The sequence below is a fragment of the Pristiophorus japonicus genome, chromosome 13 (genome assembly GCF_044704955.1).
Source record: "Pristiophorus japonicus isolate sPriJap1 chromosome 13, sPriJap1.hap1, whole genome shotgun sequence".
Classification (NCBI taxonomy): domain Eukaryota; kingdom Metazoa; phylum Chordata; class Chondrichthyes; family Pristiophoridae; genus Pristiophorus; species Pristiophorus japonicus.
In genome coordinates this window covers 48,013,273-48,028,600 of record NC_091989.1, presented here as the reverse complement: position 1 = coordinate 48,028,600, position 15,328 = coordinate 48,013,273, and the positions used below count along the sequence as shown (strand labels likewise).

The window sequence follows — 15,328 nt, the reverse complement described above, 5'->3', positions numbered from 1 at the left end:
TTGCCAGAGTTACGCCCATTTTTCCAGGCCAGAAATGCACCAAAAATATTTGTCCAAAGTTTCCCTGCTGTATTTTTCAAATTTGTCGCTGTGCAGCCTGTCCTGTTGCCTCGGCGGGTGGAGCCCGCTGTCTGCGCCGAAAAAACGATGCCGTACCTTCTGCGCATGCGCGGGAAAAAAAGGACATTTTTGACGTGATCCCAATGGGCGTGCATGCGCAGTACAGCTCCGAGTCTGCAATCGGCCATTTTTAAAGAGCCAGTTGTGTGTGTGAGAACGTTGAGTGCTGTATGAAAATCAGAGCTGCAATACAAATTGCAACGCGGTGCAAGTACCAAGAATTTCTTACAGGGTGAAGTGGAGGCAATGGTTACTGTGATTGAGGCCAGATGGCAGGAGCTGGACACCAGCAGAGGTCACATAAAAGTTCCACCAAAGAAATGAAGAAACGCTGGAACCAAGTTGCAGAAGATTACTGTGCAATGGTGACCACCACGAGATCTGGAGGCCAGTGCAAAAAGAAGTGGCAGGACCTTGGTCAAGTAGTTAGTGTAAGTAATATTTTCATTTATTCAATGGAATTGCAATTGTAAATGTGACCAGCTGTATATGTCCCACACAGAAGGAAGACACCCTCACTAAAAAGTTGCGTTTTCATCTTTGCAGAGGAAGGTGGCACATAACAAAAGGGAAAGAACTCAAACAGGAGGGGCCCGGCAAATCTTCAGCCACTGACACCCTTGGAAGAGAGGGTCGCTGCTTTGATGTGTCCTGCCTGGAGCAAAGCAACCACCACTGCACAAACTGGGCCTACACGTGAGGAAGAGGGTAAGTCCTTAAAATTCCACAGTCTGGCTTTGCTAAATGTTAAGTACTGCGTGGGCTAGCCATGCTTTGGTTCATGGGGATGTCTCCGTCAGCTACGCTTCGGTTGATGCAATGTGCTATCATTCATCGTGGTCCTTCAAATGAGCCTGCCACCTGCGCTGTGTGAGCCTACTCATGCCACCCACCCTGCCCCCTCTGCTGCTAACCATTTGTCTGTGTTCTGTGATATTTTGCAGAACTTGAGGTCAACCCCTACGATGCAGAAGAAGATTCAGACGAGGATGAGCCTGAAGAGGAGAACATCTTCCAATCCTACCCTCCAGACCAAGAGCATGGTGGTGAGGGGGAGGGGATGAAGATGGAGGAAGCCCCCACTGTTTTACTGAATTTGGAGGAGGTGCAGGTGCCAGCCCCTTCTGTGACTAGTGGTTTGAGTGTTGGTGGGACGTTCCATGGTTTCCTACCATCCGAGGCTGCGGGTCCCAGTGGTGGGGTGCAGCGAGGCACACCCAGGGTGAGGAGGGGAAGGAGAGCTCTACAACGCTCTCCTGAGGTGCAGGATGTAACAGATGTGGTTCAGATGATGGCAATGAGTGTGGAGAGCATTAACCTTACGCGATCACTCCTGGACACCATCAGTGGGGTGGTGATGAGGTAGCTGGACTGTCGAAAGAAGTAACAGCAATTTCACGAGAAATGGGAACGATATCCGGGACCATGAGCGAGGGAATATCTCAGTCAGCTGAAACCATGTCAGTGACCATGAGGGAGGGAATGTCACAGGTAGCTGATGTGCTGTCAGTGAACATGAGGGAGGGAATGTCACAGATAGTGCAAACATTATCAGTGAACATGAGGGAAGGAATGTTGCAGGTCATTGAGACACTTGTCAGGGCGCATGAGGGACGGCATGTTGGAGTTAGCTGCTGCAATAAGGGAACAAGCCAAGACCCCGCACCCATTGACAGAATCAACTGCCACTCCCACTCCAATCCCCACACCAGCCTCTGAAGAGGCCCAAAGCCGGGCCCTCCACATTACTGCCTGGGCCCTCCACATTGCTGCCGGGCCCTCCACATTGCCGCCTGACATCTTAGAAAGAATAAGCTTGGTACCAAATCCAGAAACACTGCGCCACCACCTGCGGGCAGGGGTGGTGGAGTCACCAAGAACAAGCGCGGCGGGCGGTCTTAGAATAAGATGGAGGAGAGATGGGTGCAGCCTTTCTTTGATGCTGCTGCTGTTATTTGCATTGCGGACAGGGGCGAAGGAGTGGCAAAAGTTTGTAGAGGGATGTGATCAGGGCCCAGAAGAGGCAAGGGCCTAGGGGCAGCATGGGCCAGCCCACACTGTAATATGTGCGCGCACTAGGTCCGTGCAGCAGAGCTGGTCTCCAGTCGTCTTGGTTAATGAGCCACTGAACCAAGATCTAGCTCTGACAAGCCCATGTGCTCGCTGGTGTGCAACGGCCACCACACGTTAAAAAAAATCCACGCACAGGTGTAGTTCAAGATGTAGTTCAGGACCTGGAATATTAGGTCCTTCATTGAAACACCTGTGAACTCATTCCTTTTTGGCGTGGAAGCAAGTCATCCTCGTTTCGAGGGACTGCCTATGATGATGATATTATTGTTACTGTTGTTCTCAAATTAAAAGTTTTTTGTAAGTTATGTAAATTTACAAGTTTAAAAGTTAGTAAGTGATCTTAAAGTTTTTAAGTGATCTTAGAGTTTGTAAGTGATCATAACTGAAAACTTTAAAGTTTGATACAAGAATCATTTTATTAAATTTAAGTTAAGTACAAAGAACTGTTTGTTAAACTTTTGAATAAAATATATTTTACATTAAAACTGAATCATTTACATTATTTGTTCCATTATTAACAGAACTTTTAAAATAAACAAGAATAATTTCCATCATTTATTCCATTAACACAACACAACATTACGGAACAGGTCCAAACAGTAAACATGGTCCATGTGGAATAGTTTTCGCTAAGCCTTGAGGTAGCAAAGCATTCCTGGATGAACTGCTGGCGCAAGGCTCGAGCAATCGTTAAAGGGGCACGACGGCCCGCCCTCCTCCGCTGCGTGCTCCAGGCTCAGGTACTTGCATGGCTTCCTCATTCTCGTCATCGTCCTCCTGCTCTTCATCTGTATCTTCCTCATCATTATCATCAGCCACTCTCACCTCAGGTGGGTCTTCTACTACCCGCTGCTGCTACCTCATGATGGCTAAGTTAGGCAGCATGCAGCACACAACAGTGAATTGACAGAAATCTCAGGGGAGTATGGCAAGTAGCCTCCGGAATGGTCCAGGCATCGGAAACGCTGTTTCAAGATGCTAATGCTGAATCATTTCCATTATTTATTCAATTATTAACACAACTTTTAAAGTAAACAAGAATCATTTCCATCATTTGTTCTATTAACACAACACAACATTACATACATTGGTTGTATTCCCGGTCAGCTTCCGTCCGGGTTACACGTAGGGGCATCATGAGCCAGGTGGCGAGGCTGTATCCTTTGTCTCCCAGTAGCCAGTTCTGCCCTTCTGGCTGCTGCTGAAACATGGCAGATATAACGCTCTTGCGTAGGATGAATGCAGCATGGGTGCTCCCAGGGTTTCTTGCATCGACTGACACGATGCGATGCATGTTGTCACACACGAGCTGTACATTAATGGAGTGGAAGCCTTTTCTGTTTCTGTACATCTCAGAATCCTCAAAAGGTGCTCGCAAGGCGAGGTGGTTACAATCAATGCAGCCCTGTAGCTTTGGGAAGCCAGCAATCCTGCGTGCTCCAGGCTCGGGTACTTGCATGGGCGGTCATGGGGAACTTTATATAGTCATTCCTCCAGGCATATAATGCAGCTGTCACTTGCCGAATGCAGACATGTGTTGCATGTTGAGAAATAGCACACACATCCCCAGTTGTAGCTTGAAACGATCCGGAGGCATAGAATGAAAGTGCAGCTGTAACCTTCACTTCAACTGACAAAGCAGTCCCCCGACACTTCTAGGTTGCAGTTCTGCTTTCACCAACTCACAGATCTCAGTTACAACTTCTTTGCGGAAATGCAGCCTTCTGACACAGTCTGCATCACTCAGGTGCAGGTATGAACGCCTGTCTCGATATACCTGAGGTGGATATGGCCTCCTGCCCAGCACCCTACGAGCTCTGAGGTTCCTCATGCGATGACGTCAAATCATTTGTCTCCTCCGAAGCACCATGATACAGAAGGCTCGCACAAGGCACAAGGTATGGCATTATCAGTATTGCCCCCATGGTTAAATGTTACCTTTGCAAGAAGCTCAAAACGGCAGTAAGGCAGGCAGGACAGATTCTTTGTTGTTTCTCCCCACGGTCTGTATGGACCACGCCCAGTTGTCAGCAGTCTTGTAACTTCTCCCCGGCCCCCCCCCCCCTCAGGCTCATTGCAATCTTGAGATTTCTCTTTCCCCCCCCCCCCCCCCCCCCAGCCGCCGGGCTCATTGCAGTCTTGTGACTTCTCCTCCCCTGGGCTCATTTGCTGCCTAGTGCAGTCTTCCGATCGCCACCTCCGACCCCCGCCCGGGCTTGTTTTGCAGCCGAGTTCCAAGCCACTGTGTCCGGGCGCGGGGCTGATTCTGCAGGCCGCGCTGCGACCCTCCAGCCCTGTTTGAAGACATTTGGTGGTGGCGTGAGAGTTTAAAAAAATGAAAACTTCAGAATTTCATCAAACTTCCATGTATTCCTTTGAAAGGTAAAAAAATATCATTTTTATTATGGATATTTAAAGTGTTCTTGACTCCCTCCAAAAACTTTGATGAAAAACAATGGCTTCTTTCTGCGCTGATTTCTCAACGTGTGCTGCTTTCTGTTAACTCACCAGAAGATTTTTCGGGAGTGGCCAGATACGCCGATCAAGCAGGAATTTTTGGGGGGGCAAACTGAAAAATGATCAAAACTGCCGCAGACATGAGGTTAAAAAAGCCTAATGTAAAAAAATCGTAACTGACTCAGTTACGCCGGCGCAGATTCCTGGGGGAAACTTTGATTTAAATAGTTATGGCAAAAAAAGCGGCGCACGCCAAAAAAACAGCGCAAATGACCAAATTGAGCCCATTGACTGGGATAGTAATAGTGTAAAGGGCAGAGAGGGGGAAGAATTTCTGAAGTATGCTCAGAAGAACTTTCTTGATCAGTATGTTTCCACCCGAATGAGGAAGGAGGCATTGCTGGTTCTGGTTCTGGGGAATGAGGTGGGTCAAGTAGAGGAAGTGTCAGTAGGGGAACATTTAGGGAAAAGTGATCACAGTATCATAATGTTTAGACTAACTATGGAAAAAGAATGGGAGCAGTCTAGAGTAAAAATACTTAATTGGAGGAGAGCCAATTTCACTGAGTTGAGAATGGATCTGGTCCGGGTAAATTGGAATTAACGATTGACGGGCAAAACTGTAATCAAACAATGGCTGCTTTTAAAGAGGAGATGGTTCGGGTAGTCGAAATACATTCCCACGAGGGGGAAAGGAAGGGCAACCAAAGCCAGTGCTCTCTGGGTGACGAAAGAGATAGAAAATAGGATGAAGCAGATGTAAGTTTGAGAGTACAAGTGAGAACTAGGCTGAATATAGAAAGTTCAGAGGGGAAGTGAAAAAGGAAATAAGAGGGGCAAATAGAGAGTAGGAGAATAGATTGGCAGCTAACATAAAAGGAAATCCAAAGATCTTCTGTAGGCATATAAATAGTAAACGGGTAGTAAGAGGAGGGATGGCGCTGGTAGGGAACAAAATGGAGACCTGCACATGGAGGAAGAGGGCATGGCTGAGGTACTAAATGAGTACTTTACATCTGTCTTAATCAAGGAAGATGATACTGCCAAAATCATAGTGAAAGAGGAGGTAGTTGAGATACTGGATGGGATAAAAATTGAAATAGAAAGGCTGGCTATACTTAAAGTAGATAAGTCAGCAGGACCAGAAGGGATGCATCCTAGGATATTGAGGAATGTAAAGGTGAAAATTGCAGAGGCACTGGCCATAATTTTCCAATCCTCCTTGGATACTGGGCTGGTGCCAGAGGACTGGAGAATTGCAAATATTACACCCTTGTTCAAAAAAGGGTGTAAGGATAAACCTAGCAATGACAGGCCAGTCGGACTAGCTGAAGTGCTCTTGCAGAGAGCCGGCAAGGGCTCGACGGGCCGAATGGCCTCCTTCTGTGCTGTAACCATTCTATGATTCTATGTAGCTGGGTTAGGATCAGCTGTTGGCATTGTGTTCTGGGACCAGCTTACTGTGTTTATCTTTGGCTGAGAGGTTGCTCCTATTGCTGGGTAGTAATCATATTTCTGACATTAATGCGTTGGGCTGTACTGTTGCTACTTGTCTGGGATCAGGCTGCTGTGCTGCGATCAAACTGCTGGTCTTGTGGGCTGAGAGCAGACTGCTGCTGTTGCTGGGCTGGATTCTGACTACAGATGTTGTAGATGGGCTGAGTTTCAGATGCTGATGTTGCTGGCCTGGATTTGACAGCACCTGTTTGTGAGTGAGTATCGGACTACTGGTGTTGCTGAGCTGGTATCTGGCTCCTGGTGTTACATGGTAGGGTTTAGCTGGCCAAGCACCCTGGTGGTGTTCATGTAGGGTTTTGGTCAACCTTTGGTTGTTACTGCTGGTTGGGATCAGTCCGCTGCTGATGCTGTGCAAGGATCACATGGTTAAGAGGTTGAGGTCTAGCTACTGTTATCGCTGGGCCAAGATCAGGGTTCTGGAGTGTGCTGGGCTGGGATAATCTTGTTGATATTACTTGGGATCAGATTGCTGGTGATGTTGATTCTGGTCTGGTATGTGGCTGCTGGAGTTACAGGACTAGGATCAGACTACTGCTGCTGCTGCTGGTGAGCTAGAATGTAGTGTCCTCGACCAGGCTAACATCCCCAGTATTGAAGCACTGACCACACTCGATCAGCTTCGCTGGGCAGGCCACATAGTTCACATGCCAGATACGAGACTCCCTAAGCAAATGTTTTATGCGGAGCTCCTTCGTGGTAAATGAGCCAAAGGAGGACAGCGAAAATGTTATAAGGACACCCTCAAAGCCTCCCTGGTAAAGTGCAACATCACCACTGACACCTGGGAGACCATGGCCGAAGACCAGCCGAGGTGGAGAAAGTGCATCCGGGAGGGCATTGAGCTCTTCGAGTCTCAACACACAGAACGTGAAGAGGCCAGGTGCAGGCAGTGGAAGGAGTGGGCGACAAACCAGCCCCACCGACCCCTTCCCTCGACTAATGCCTGTCCCACCTGTGACAGGGTCTGTGGCTCTCGTATCGGACTGTTCAGCCATCAAAGAACTCACTTAGGGAGTGGAAGCAAGTTTTCCTCGATTCCGAGGGACTGCCTATGATGATGAGAATGTGACTGTCGTAGTCATGGACCTAATGGTATTCACGCCAGGCTGGGATCAGCCTTTTGTTGCTGAGCTGCGATCAGCCTTCTGTTCTTCCTCCTAGGCTAGTGCTGAGTTGGAACCACACAGCTGGTTTTGGTGTCTGACATTAAGCCAGTGGTGTGGATGCTGCACTGAGATCAGGCTGCTGGTGTTAGGCTGGCATAAGACTGCTGATGATGCCCAGGATCAGCTTGTTAGTCTTAATGGTGGCCTATGATCAGTCTCTGGTATTGTTGGCCTGAGATCAGCCTAATGCTGCCACTTAGTCTAAGGGTTATGAGATCCTCCAGTTGCTGATGTCGTTGAGGGTGGGCCAACTGCTAGGGCATTTATGATCTGGGATTAGACTGCTTGGGTTGCTTGTCCATGATCACTCTGTGCTTATGCTACTGAAAGAAAGAAAGAAAGATTTGCATTTATATAGCGCCTTTCACAACCACTGAGCCATAATTAGCCTGCTGCTGAGATGAGCTGGGATCAGCTATTGTTAGTGGGCAGGATCCTGTCATTGTGTTGCTGCTAGGCTATGTGGTCCATTCACGTACACTTTTAGTCTGCTGCATTACTTCTACCTTCCTTTATTTTCAAAATTAAAGAGAAAATGCTGGAAACATTCACCAGGTCAGTCATCATTGGTAGAGAGAGGAAGGTAAGGTTAACATTGCAGGTTGATGACCTTTAATTGGGATAGTACTTTGCAGTTGCTGGACTGAGATCAGACTGCTGGTATTGCTCCTGTGCTGGGATCAGACTGCTGCTGTTTCTGGATTAAGATCAGACAGCTGCTGTGATCCGGATGTACCTACTGGTGTTGCTTCCCCAGTGTATTTGGGTTGCTGTTGCTGGGTTCCGACTGCTGATGTTGCTGGGCTGGGATTAGATAGCTCATGTTTTTGGCTGGGATTAGGCTTCTAGTGTTACCATGATCAGGCTGCTGGAGTTACTGTGATGAAGTCAGACTTGTTGCTGGTCCACTATCAGGTTGTTGATGTTGCCAGACCAGGATATGACTGCTGGTGTTCCTGGGCTTAGATCAGATGGTTTGTATTGTAGGTTGGAGTTAGTTGATGGTTAGACGATATCAGCTGGTTTTGCTGGACTGGGATAAGTCTTATGCTGATATTTATCCAGCGAATTGTGACGTCATCACAATGTATCCAGGCAACCCACAACAATAATTCATGATATTATTAAACACAAGCTGACTTCACCCTGTCTACAGGTCACCTTCATCCAACACCACAGACAGTACCTGAGAATTTAACTTTGGACTCTCACATCATCTATTCCCTGTCCTGTGTTGATGACCAGAGCTCCTGGTTCTCCTAATCTTTGCCATGCCTATGTAGCCTGAATTCCTTCTATGTTTATTCATGTGCGTATTTTGGCCACCACTCTGAACCAATCCTTACCCCAAACTATCACTAATCTTCCGTTTTCCTACTCTTGCTGCTGTCCCAGGCTTGAATACCCCCTGAGCCTTTCTGCCTTCTCCGAAGGGCACATTGTTGCAACTAATGTTATCTGCTCACCTCAATTGCTCCATCCTCCTCGCTAACTAGCCTTCCCACCCAATGTGCCACTGGAGGCTAATCTCGCAGACCTCCCTCCTGTTCTACTTACCACATCCATCACTGTCTCTTAGACTCTGACAGTGGATCAACAATCAATGTTACCCTCCAGAAATCCATTCACTTACAAATAAGGCCCATGCCATCCATGACCTTACTGTTGATAATTGCATTGACATCTTGGCTTTAATAGAGATTTGGTTCAAGTTGGCAACACTTGGCCCTTACTGAAGTTACCCTGTCTAGCTATACTTTCCACCAAGTGCCACGCCTACCATGGTGGCAGTGTGGTCCTAATCAATAAATCATTCTTTGGTCTCTACACTACTCTGGTACCTTCTCCTCCCTTGAGCACCTCACCATATTCCACCTCTCTTGCTTCTCCTTTAAAATCAACTCCCCCAAGTCCCATCCTGAATTTCTCACCAAGTTATCCTCCCTCCTTTGGTTGAGAGTGAGAGTGGGTTAGTGAATGGAGGGTTGAGATGAGTGACAACAGAACAAGGGAAGGGGGGGGGGGGTAAAGGGGTTGAGCAGGTAGTTCAAAGGGAGGAGGTAGGGATAATGATAGGAGTGTGGATGTGGTAGGCCGGAGAATGAGTAGGGGGAAGGTGAAGGGGTTAGGGACATGATAGGTGCAAGGTAATGGGGGAGGAATGGACGGGAAGGGAGCTGCTATGGCCCATATCCTCCCTGAAAACTGCCAGCCAGCAGTCAGTGGTGGCTCCTTTCCCTGCCACACTGTACCACACTATAAACCCACCACCTCTCAGCCGAAAGGAAAGGAAATAAAAGAGAAAAACAGAGAAAATCAAAAAAGTTCAGGATAGTAAAGTAGAAGAGACAGAAACAGAGACAGAGAACCAGAGGAGGAGAGACAGAGAAAGAAAAACAACACAAAGATAGCAGTCAAGTAAGATAAATATTTTCTTTCTAAGAGAAGCATTGGTGGGAGTTGTCTATAGGCCTCCAAACAATAGTGGTAGTGTAGGGGTCGGCATCAAACAGGAAATTTGAGATGCATGTAGCAAGGGTACTACAGTAATCGTAGGTGACTTTAATCTACATATAGACTGGCCAAAGCAAATTAGTAATAATACTGTGACAGATGAATTACTAGAGTGTGTACAAGATGTATTTTTAGACCAGTATGTTGAGGAGCCTATTAGGGAACAGGCTATCCTAGGTTGGGTATTGTGCAATGAGAAGGGGTTAATTAACAGTCTTGGTGTGCATGGTCCTTTAGGGAAGAATGACCATAACATGATTGAATTTCTTATTAAGATGGAAAGTGAAATAGTCCAATCCAAAACTAGTGTCCTAAATTTAAACAAAGGAAACTACGAAGGTATGAGGAATGAATTGGCTATGATAGATTGGAAAGATTCATTAAAAGGCATGTCGGCGGATAGGCAATGGCTAATATTTAAGGAACGAATGCATGAATTGCAACAGTTATACATTCCTTTCTGGCGTAAAAACACAAAAGGAAAAGTGGTCCAACCATGGCTAACAAAAGAAATTAAGGATAGTATTAGATCCAAAGAGGAGTTATACAAAGTTGCCAGAAAAAGTAGCAAGTCTGAGGATTGGGAGCAGTTTAGAATTAAGCAAAAAATGACCAAGAGATTGATTAAGAGGGGAAAAATAGAGTATGAGTATAAACATGCAAGGAACATAAAAACAGACTGCAAAAGTTTCTACAAGTACATAAAAAGAAAAAGATTAGTGAAGACAAAAGTAGGTCCTTTGCAGACAGAAGCGGGAGAATTTGTAATGGGGAACAAGGAAATGGCAGAACAATTAAATAACTACTTTGATTCTGTCTTCACGGAAGAGGACACAAATAACGTTCCAGGAATGCTAGGGAACCAAGGGTCTAGTGAGCAAAAGGAATTAAAGGAAATGATAATTAGTAAGAAAATAGTGCTGGAAAAACTAATAGGACTGAAGGCAGATAAATCCCCAGAGCCTGATGATCTGCATCCCAGAGTACTAAAAGAGGTAGCCATAGAAATAGTAGATGCATTGGTTGTCATCTTCCAAAATTTTATAGATTATGGATCAGTTCCTGCAGATTGGAGGATGGCAAATGTAACCCCACTATTTAAAAAAGGAGGGAGAGATAAAATGGGGAACTACAGGCCAGTTCGCCTGATATTAGTAGTAGGGAAAATGCTGGAATCTATTATAAAGGATGTGATAACGGCACACTTAGATAATATCAACAGGATTAAACAAAGTCAACATAGATTTATGAAAGGAAAATCATGTTTGACAAACCTACTGGAGTTTTTTGAGGATGTGTTTGACAAACCTACTGGAGTTTTTTGAGGATGTAATTGACAAAATAGATAAGGGAGAACCAGTGGATGTAGTGTATTTGGATTTTCAGAAGGCCTTTGATAAAGTCCCACATAAGAGATTAGTGTGCAAAATGAAAGCACATAGGATTGGGAGTAATGTATTGGCATGGATTGAAAATTGGTTAACTGACAGGAAACAGAGAGTAGGAATAAACGGGTCTTTTTCGGGGTGACAGGCAGTGACTAGTGGGGTACCACAGGGATCAGTGCTTGGGCCCCAGCTATTCACAATATATATATATATAAATGATTTGGATAAGGGAACCAAATGTAATATTTCCAAATTTGCTGATGACACAAAACTAGGTGGGATTGTGAGTTGTGAGGAGGATGCAGAGACGCTACAAGGCGATTTAGATAGGTTGAGTGAGTGGGCAAACACATGGCAGATGCAGTATAACATGGATAAATGTGAAGTTATCCACTTTGGTAGGAAAACCATAAGGACAAAGTATTATTTAAATGGTGATGGCTTGGGAAGTGTCGATGTACAGAGAGATCTGGGTGTCCTTGTACACCAGCCATTGAAAGCAAACATGCAGGTGCAGCAAGCAGTTAGGAAGGCAAATGGTATGTTGGCCTTCATTGCAAGAGGATTTGAGTACAGGAGCAAGGATATCTTGCTACAGTTACACAGGGCCTTGGTGAGACTGCACCTGGAGTATTGTATACAGTTTTGGTCTCCTTACCTAAGAAAGGATATACTTGCCATAGAGGGAGTGCAGCGAAGGTTCATCAGATTGATTCCTGGGATGGCAGGACTGCCGTATGAGGAGAGATTGGGTCGACTGGGCCTGTATTCATTAGAGTTTAGAAGAATGAGAGGAGATCTCATTGAATCGTATAAAATTCTAACTGGGTTAGATAGACTAGATGCAGGGAGGATGTTTCCCCTGGCTGGAACATCTAGAACAAGGGGTCACAGTCTCAAGATATGGGGTAGGAAATTTAGGACCGAGATGAGGAGAAAATTTTCACTCAGAGGGTGGTGAACCTGTGGAATTCTCTACCACAGAAGGCTGTGGAGGCCAAGTCACTGAACATATTTAAGAGGGAGATTGATAGATTTCTAGAAACAAAAGGCATCAAGGGGTATGGGGAAAAAGCGGGAATATGGTGGAGATAGAAGATCAGTCATGATCATATTGAATGGTAGTGCAGATTCGAAGGGCCGAGTGGCCTACTACTGCTCCTATTTTTTTATGTTTCTATTCTCCAACTTATCATGTGCAATGCTATAGGATATCGACTAGTCAGATATTTAAAAGCTTAGGTCTGCACACACTTCCTGCCAATTTTTTCCATTATAAATTCCTCTATCCACAATTATAATGGAAACTAGCTACGCCAACTTGTCAGAGTATAATTATTTTCCCTTCCTTCCCTCCTCCTCCTCGTACTGCTTCCCTCTCCTCCCTTTTCTCCTCACTCCCTTCCATTCCCTCTTCCCTCCTCTTCCCCTCTGTCCTCTTCCCTATACTTACCTCCACCCGCTCCGTCTTCCCCTTACCACTCCCTAGCCTCCACACTTGCTCTACTTTTCCGTTACTTCCACCTCTAACCCTGCTCTATCTACCCCTCTGTCCTCCATAGCCTCTAATCCTCCTTCACCTTCCCCCTCCCAACCTCTAACCCCAATCGACCTGTCGCCCTCTCCCACTCGCTCTGCTGCACCTACCCCTGGCCTCTTCTGCCATTCAGTGTTGCTGTCCTGCATCAGCCCACCATTTAAGCCCGCTTAAACCTGAAGACTGCACTTTGACTGACTGGAAGGTGGACAGTATCCTCTGGAACTGTGCCCCGGCAAAGAGCAACCACCTTCAGGCAAAGGAGATGAGTAGAACAAGGCAAATCTACAAGAAAGAAAAGATCTTTAAATTTCCATGCTATGATCAGTACCATTTTCTTCGCTTTCCCATATAGATTTTTGTAATGTCCAAATATGTTGCCTCTTTTCATTCTTCAACAGATGAAAGGACTTATTTGGAAGCGTATGTAATTCTTTTGGTTTGTTCCCCACTTTTGACTGGAGGATCAGTCTGGCTAATTGCTCAAATTTAAGCAGCACTGGCACTTGAATTTGATCTTCTGTGGCACAAGCACGATCGTGTGTAAATGATACTGAAGATTTATTTTGCTTTCTGACCAGCCTTTTAAATCGATTTCCAATCCTAAACCTACTCGTCTATAAAATATAATTATAAATAAAGTCTTACAGCAGCAATTAATAAAATATAACATGTTTCCAAGTTAATTTGCTCAAAACAGTTTATAATTTTTACTGAGATAAAATCAGAAAACGTTGAAAATACTCAGCAGGTCAGGTAGCATCGGTGGAGAGAGAAATAGAGTTAACATTTCAGGTCGATGACCCTTCGTCAGAACTGGATAAAGTTAGAGATGTAACAAGTTTTAACTAAGTACCGAGGCAGGGAAAGAGGGGTGGGGAGGGCAGAGCAAAAGGGTGGAAGGCAGGAGAGATTAAATGGAAAAAGGGATGGTGCAAGGCAAAATTAGATGGTAATGGGACAAGGAAAGAAACAAAAGATGGGTCTAGAGGTGTAAATCATATTGTATTTCTTTAATTGTATATTTGTTACTAATCTATTCAAAGAACCTGCAACAAAACTGTGCAAATAGGAAGTTTTGCATTGCAGCAAATTATATAATTGTAGATTGCATTCTGTCATTACAAATTAAATTTAAACACTGTAGATAAAATTTTAACTGTGTAAATCTCAAAAAAGCACATTTGTGAATTGTGTATAATAACCGTTGCTTAATAAAATACAGAAATTATTTAATAGTATAGATGAACTGTTGTGTACTTATTTGTATTTTTAAAAATAGGTTTCAGCATCAAGCTTTTGTGGAACTGAAGATTTTAGATATTCTGAATAAGAAGGACAAAGATGGCAGTAACAATGTTATTCATATGAAAGAATATTTTTACTTCCGAAACCATCTGTGCATTTCCTTTGAACTTTTAGGGTAAGCTACTTTGTCACTGCAATCAACCTCCACTACAGCAAATGACCTAATGAAATGAGTTCAAAAGATAAGCTATCAAATGAAACAGGCTGATACAAACACCTTACTCATTCAGTTTCTATTGTTACAGTCATACCTTAGTTAATGCTTCAATTAGCCAGGTATCTGTATCACTCCTATTATCTCAGCCCAAGGCTTTCGTTACAAACTGAATTATTACTCTCAATGTACCTTTGGTAACAGTGTCTTCAGATTTCAACTCTTTGAGAGTTAAATTTGATTAGATGGCAATGAGATGGTACAAATTTAGGAGACTGTTAAAAATAATTAAAGGAGAAGTAAGACTGGTCACAAAGGTAAAAGCCCATGGGATCCAAGGGAAAGTGGCAAGTTGGATCTAAAATTGGCTCAGAGGCAGGAAGCAAAGAGTAATGGTCGATGGGTGTTTTTGTGACTGGAAGGCTATTTCCAATGGGTTCTGCAAGACCCAGTACTAGGTCCCTTGCTTTTTGTGGCATAAGAACATAAGAAATAGGAACAGGAGTAGGCCATCATCATCATTGGCAGTTCCTCGGAATCGAGGAAGACTTGCTTCCACTCCCAAAGTGAGTTCTTTGGTGGCTGAACAGTCCGTTACGAGAACCACAGACCCTGTTACAAGTGGGACAGACATTCGTCGAGGGAAGGGGTGGGTGGTTTGCCGTGCACTCCTTCCGCTGCCTGCGCTTGACCTCTTCACGCTCTTTGCGTTGAGACTCGAAGAGCTCAACGCCTATCCAGATGCATTTTGTCCACCTCAGGCGGTCTTCGGCCAGGGTCTCCCAGGTGTCAGTGGTGATGTCGCACTTTACCAGGGAGGCTTTGAGGGTGTCCTTATAACGTTTCCGCTGCCCACCTTTGGCTCGTTTGCCACGAAAGAGCTCTGCATAAAGCATTTGCTTGGGGAGTCTCGTATCTGACATGCGAACTGTGTGGCCTGCCCAGCGGAGCTGTTCAAGTGTGGTCGGTGCTTCAATACTAGGGATGTTAGCCTGGACGAGGACGCTGATGTTGGTGCGCCTGTCCTCTCGGGATTTTCAGGATCTTGCGGAGACATCGTTGGTGATATATCTCCAGCGACTTGAGGTGTCTT

At 45.2% G+C, this 15,328-nt stretch overlaps 1 protein-coding gene across 2 annotated transcripts in view; it reads left to right on the top strand.

Moving 5' to 3' along the window:
* dyrk4 (dual-specificity tyrosine-(Y)-phosphorylation regulated kinase 4) overlaps positions 1–15,328 on the top strand; it is a 183,286-nt gene that overhangs the window by 94,168 nt on the left and 73,790 nt on the right. The window contains exon 7 of one of the 2 annotated variants that reach the window (XM_070896650.1): positions 14,056–14,196. The exons of the other annotated variant lie outside the window; for it this stretch is intronic. Within the exon in view, the coding sequence (XP_070752751.1) occupies positions 14,056–14,196 (141 nt within the window). The remainder of the gene's footprint in view (positions 1–14,055; positions 14,197–15,328) is intronic. 2 annotated transcript variants of the gene reach the window in all.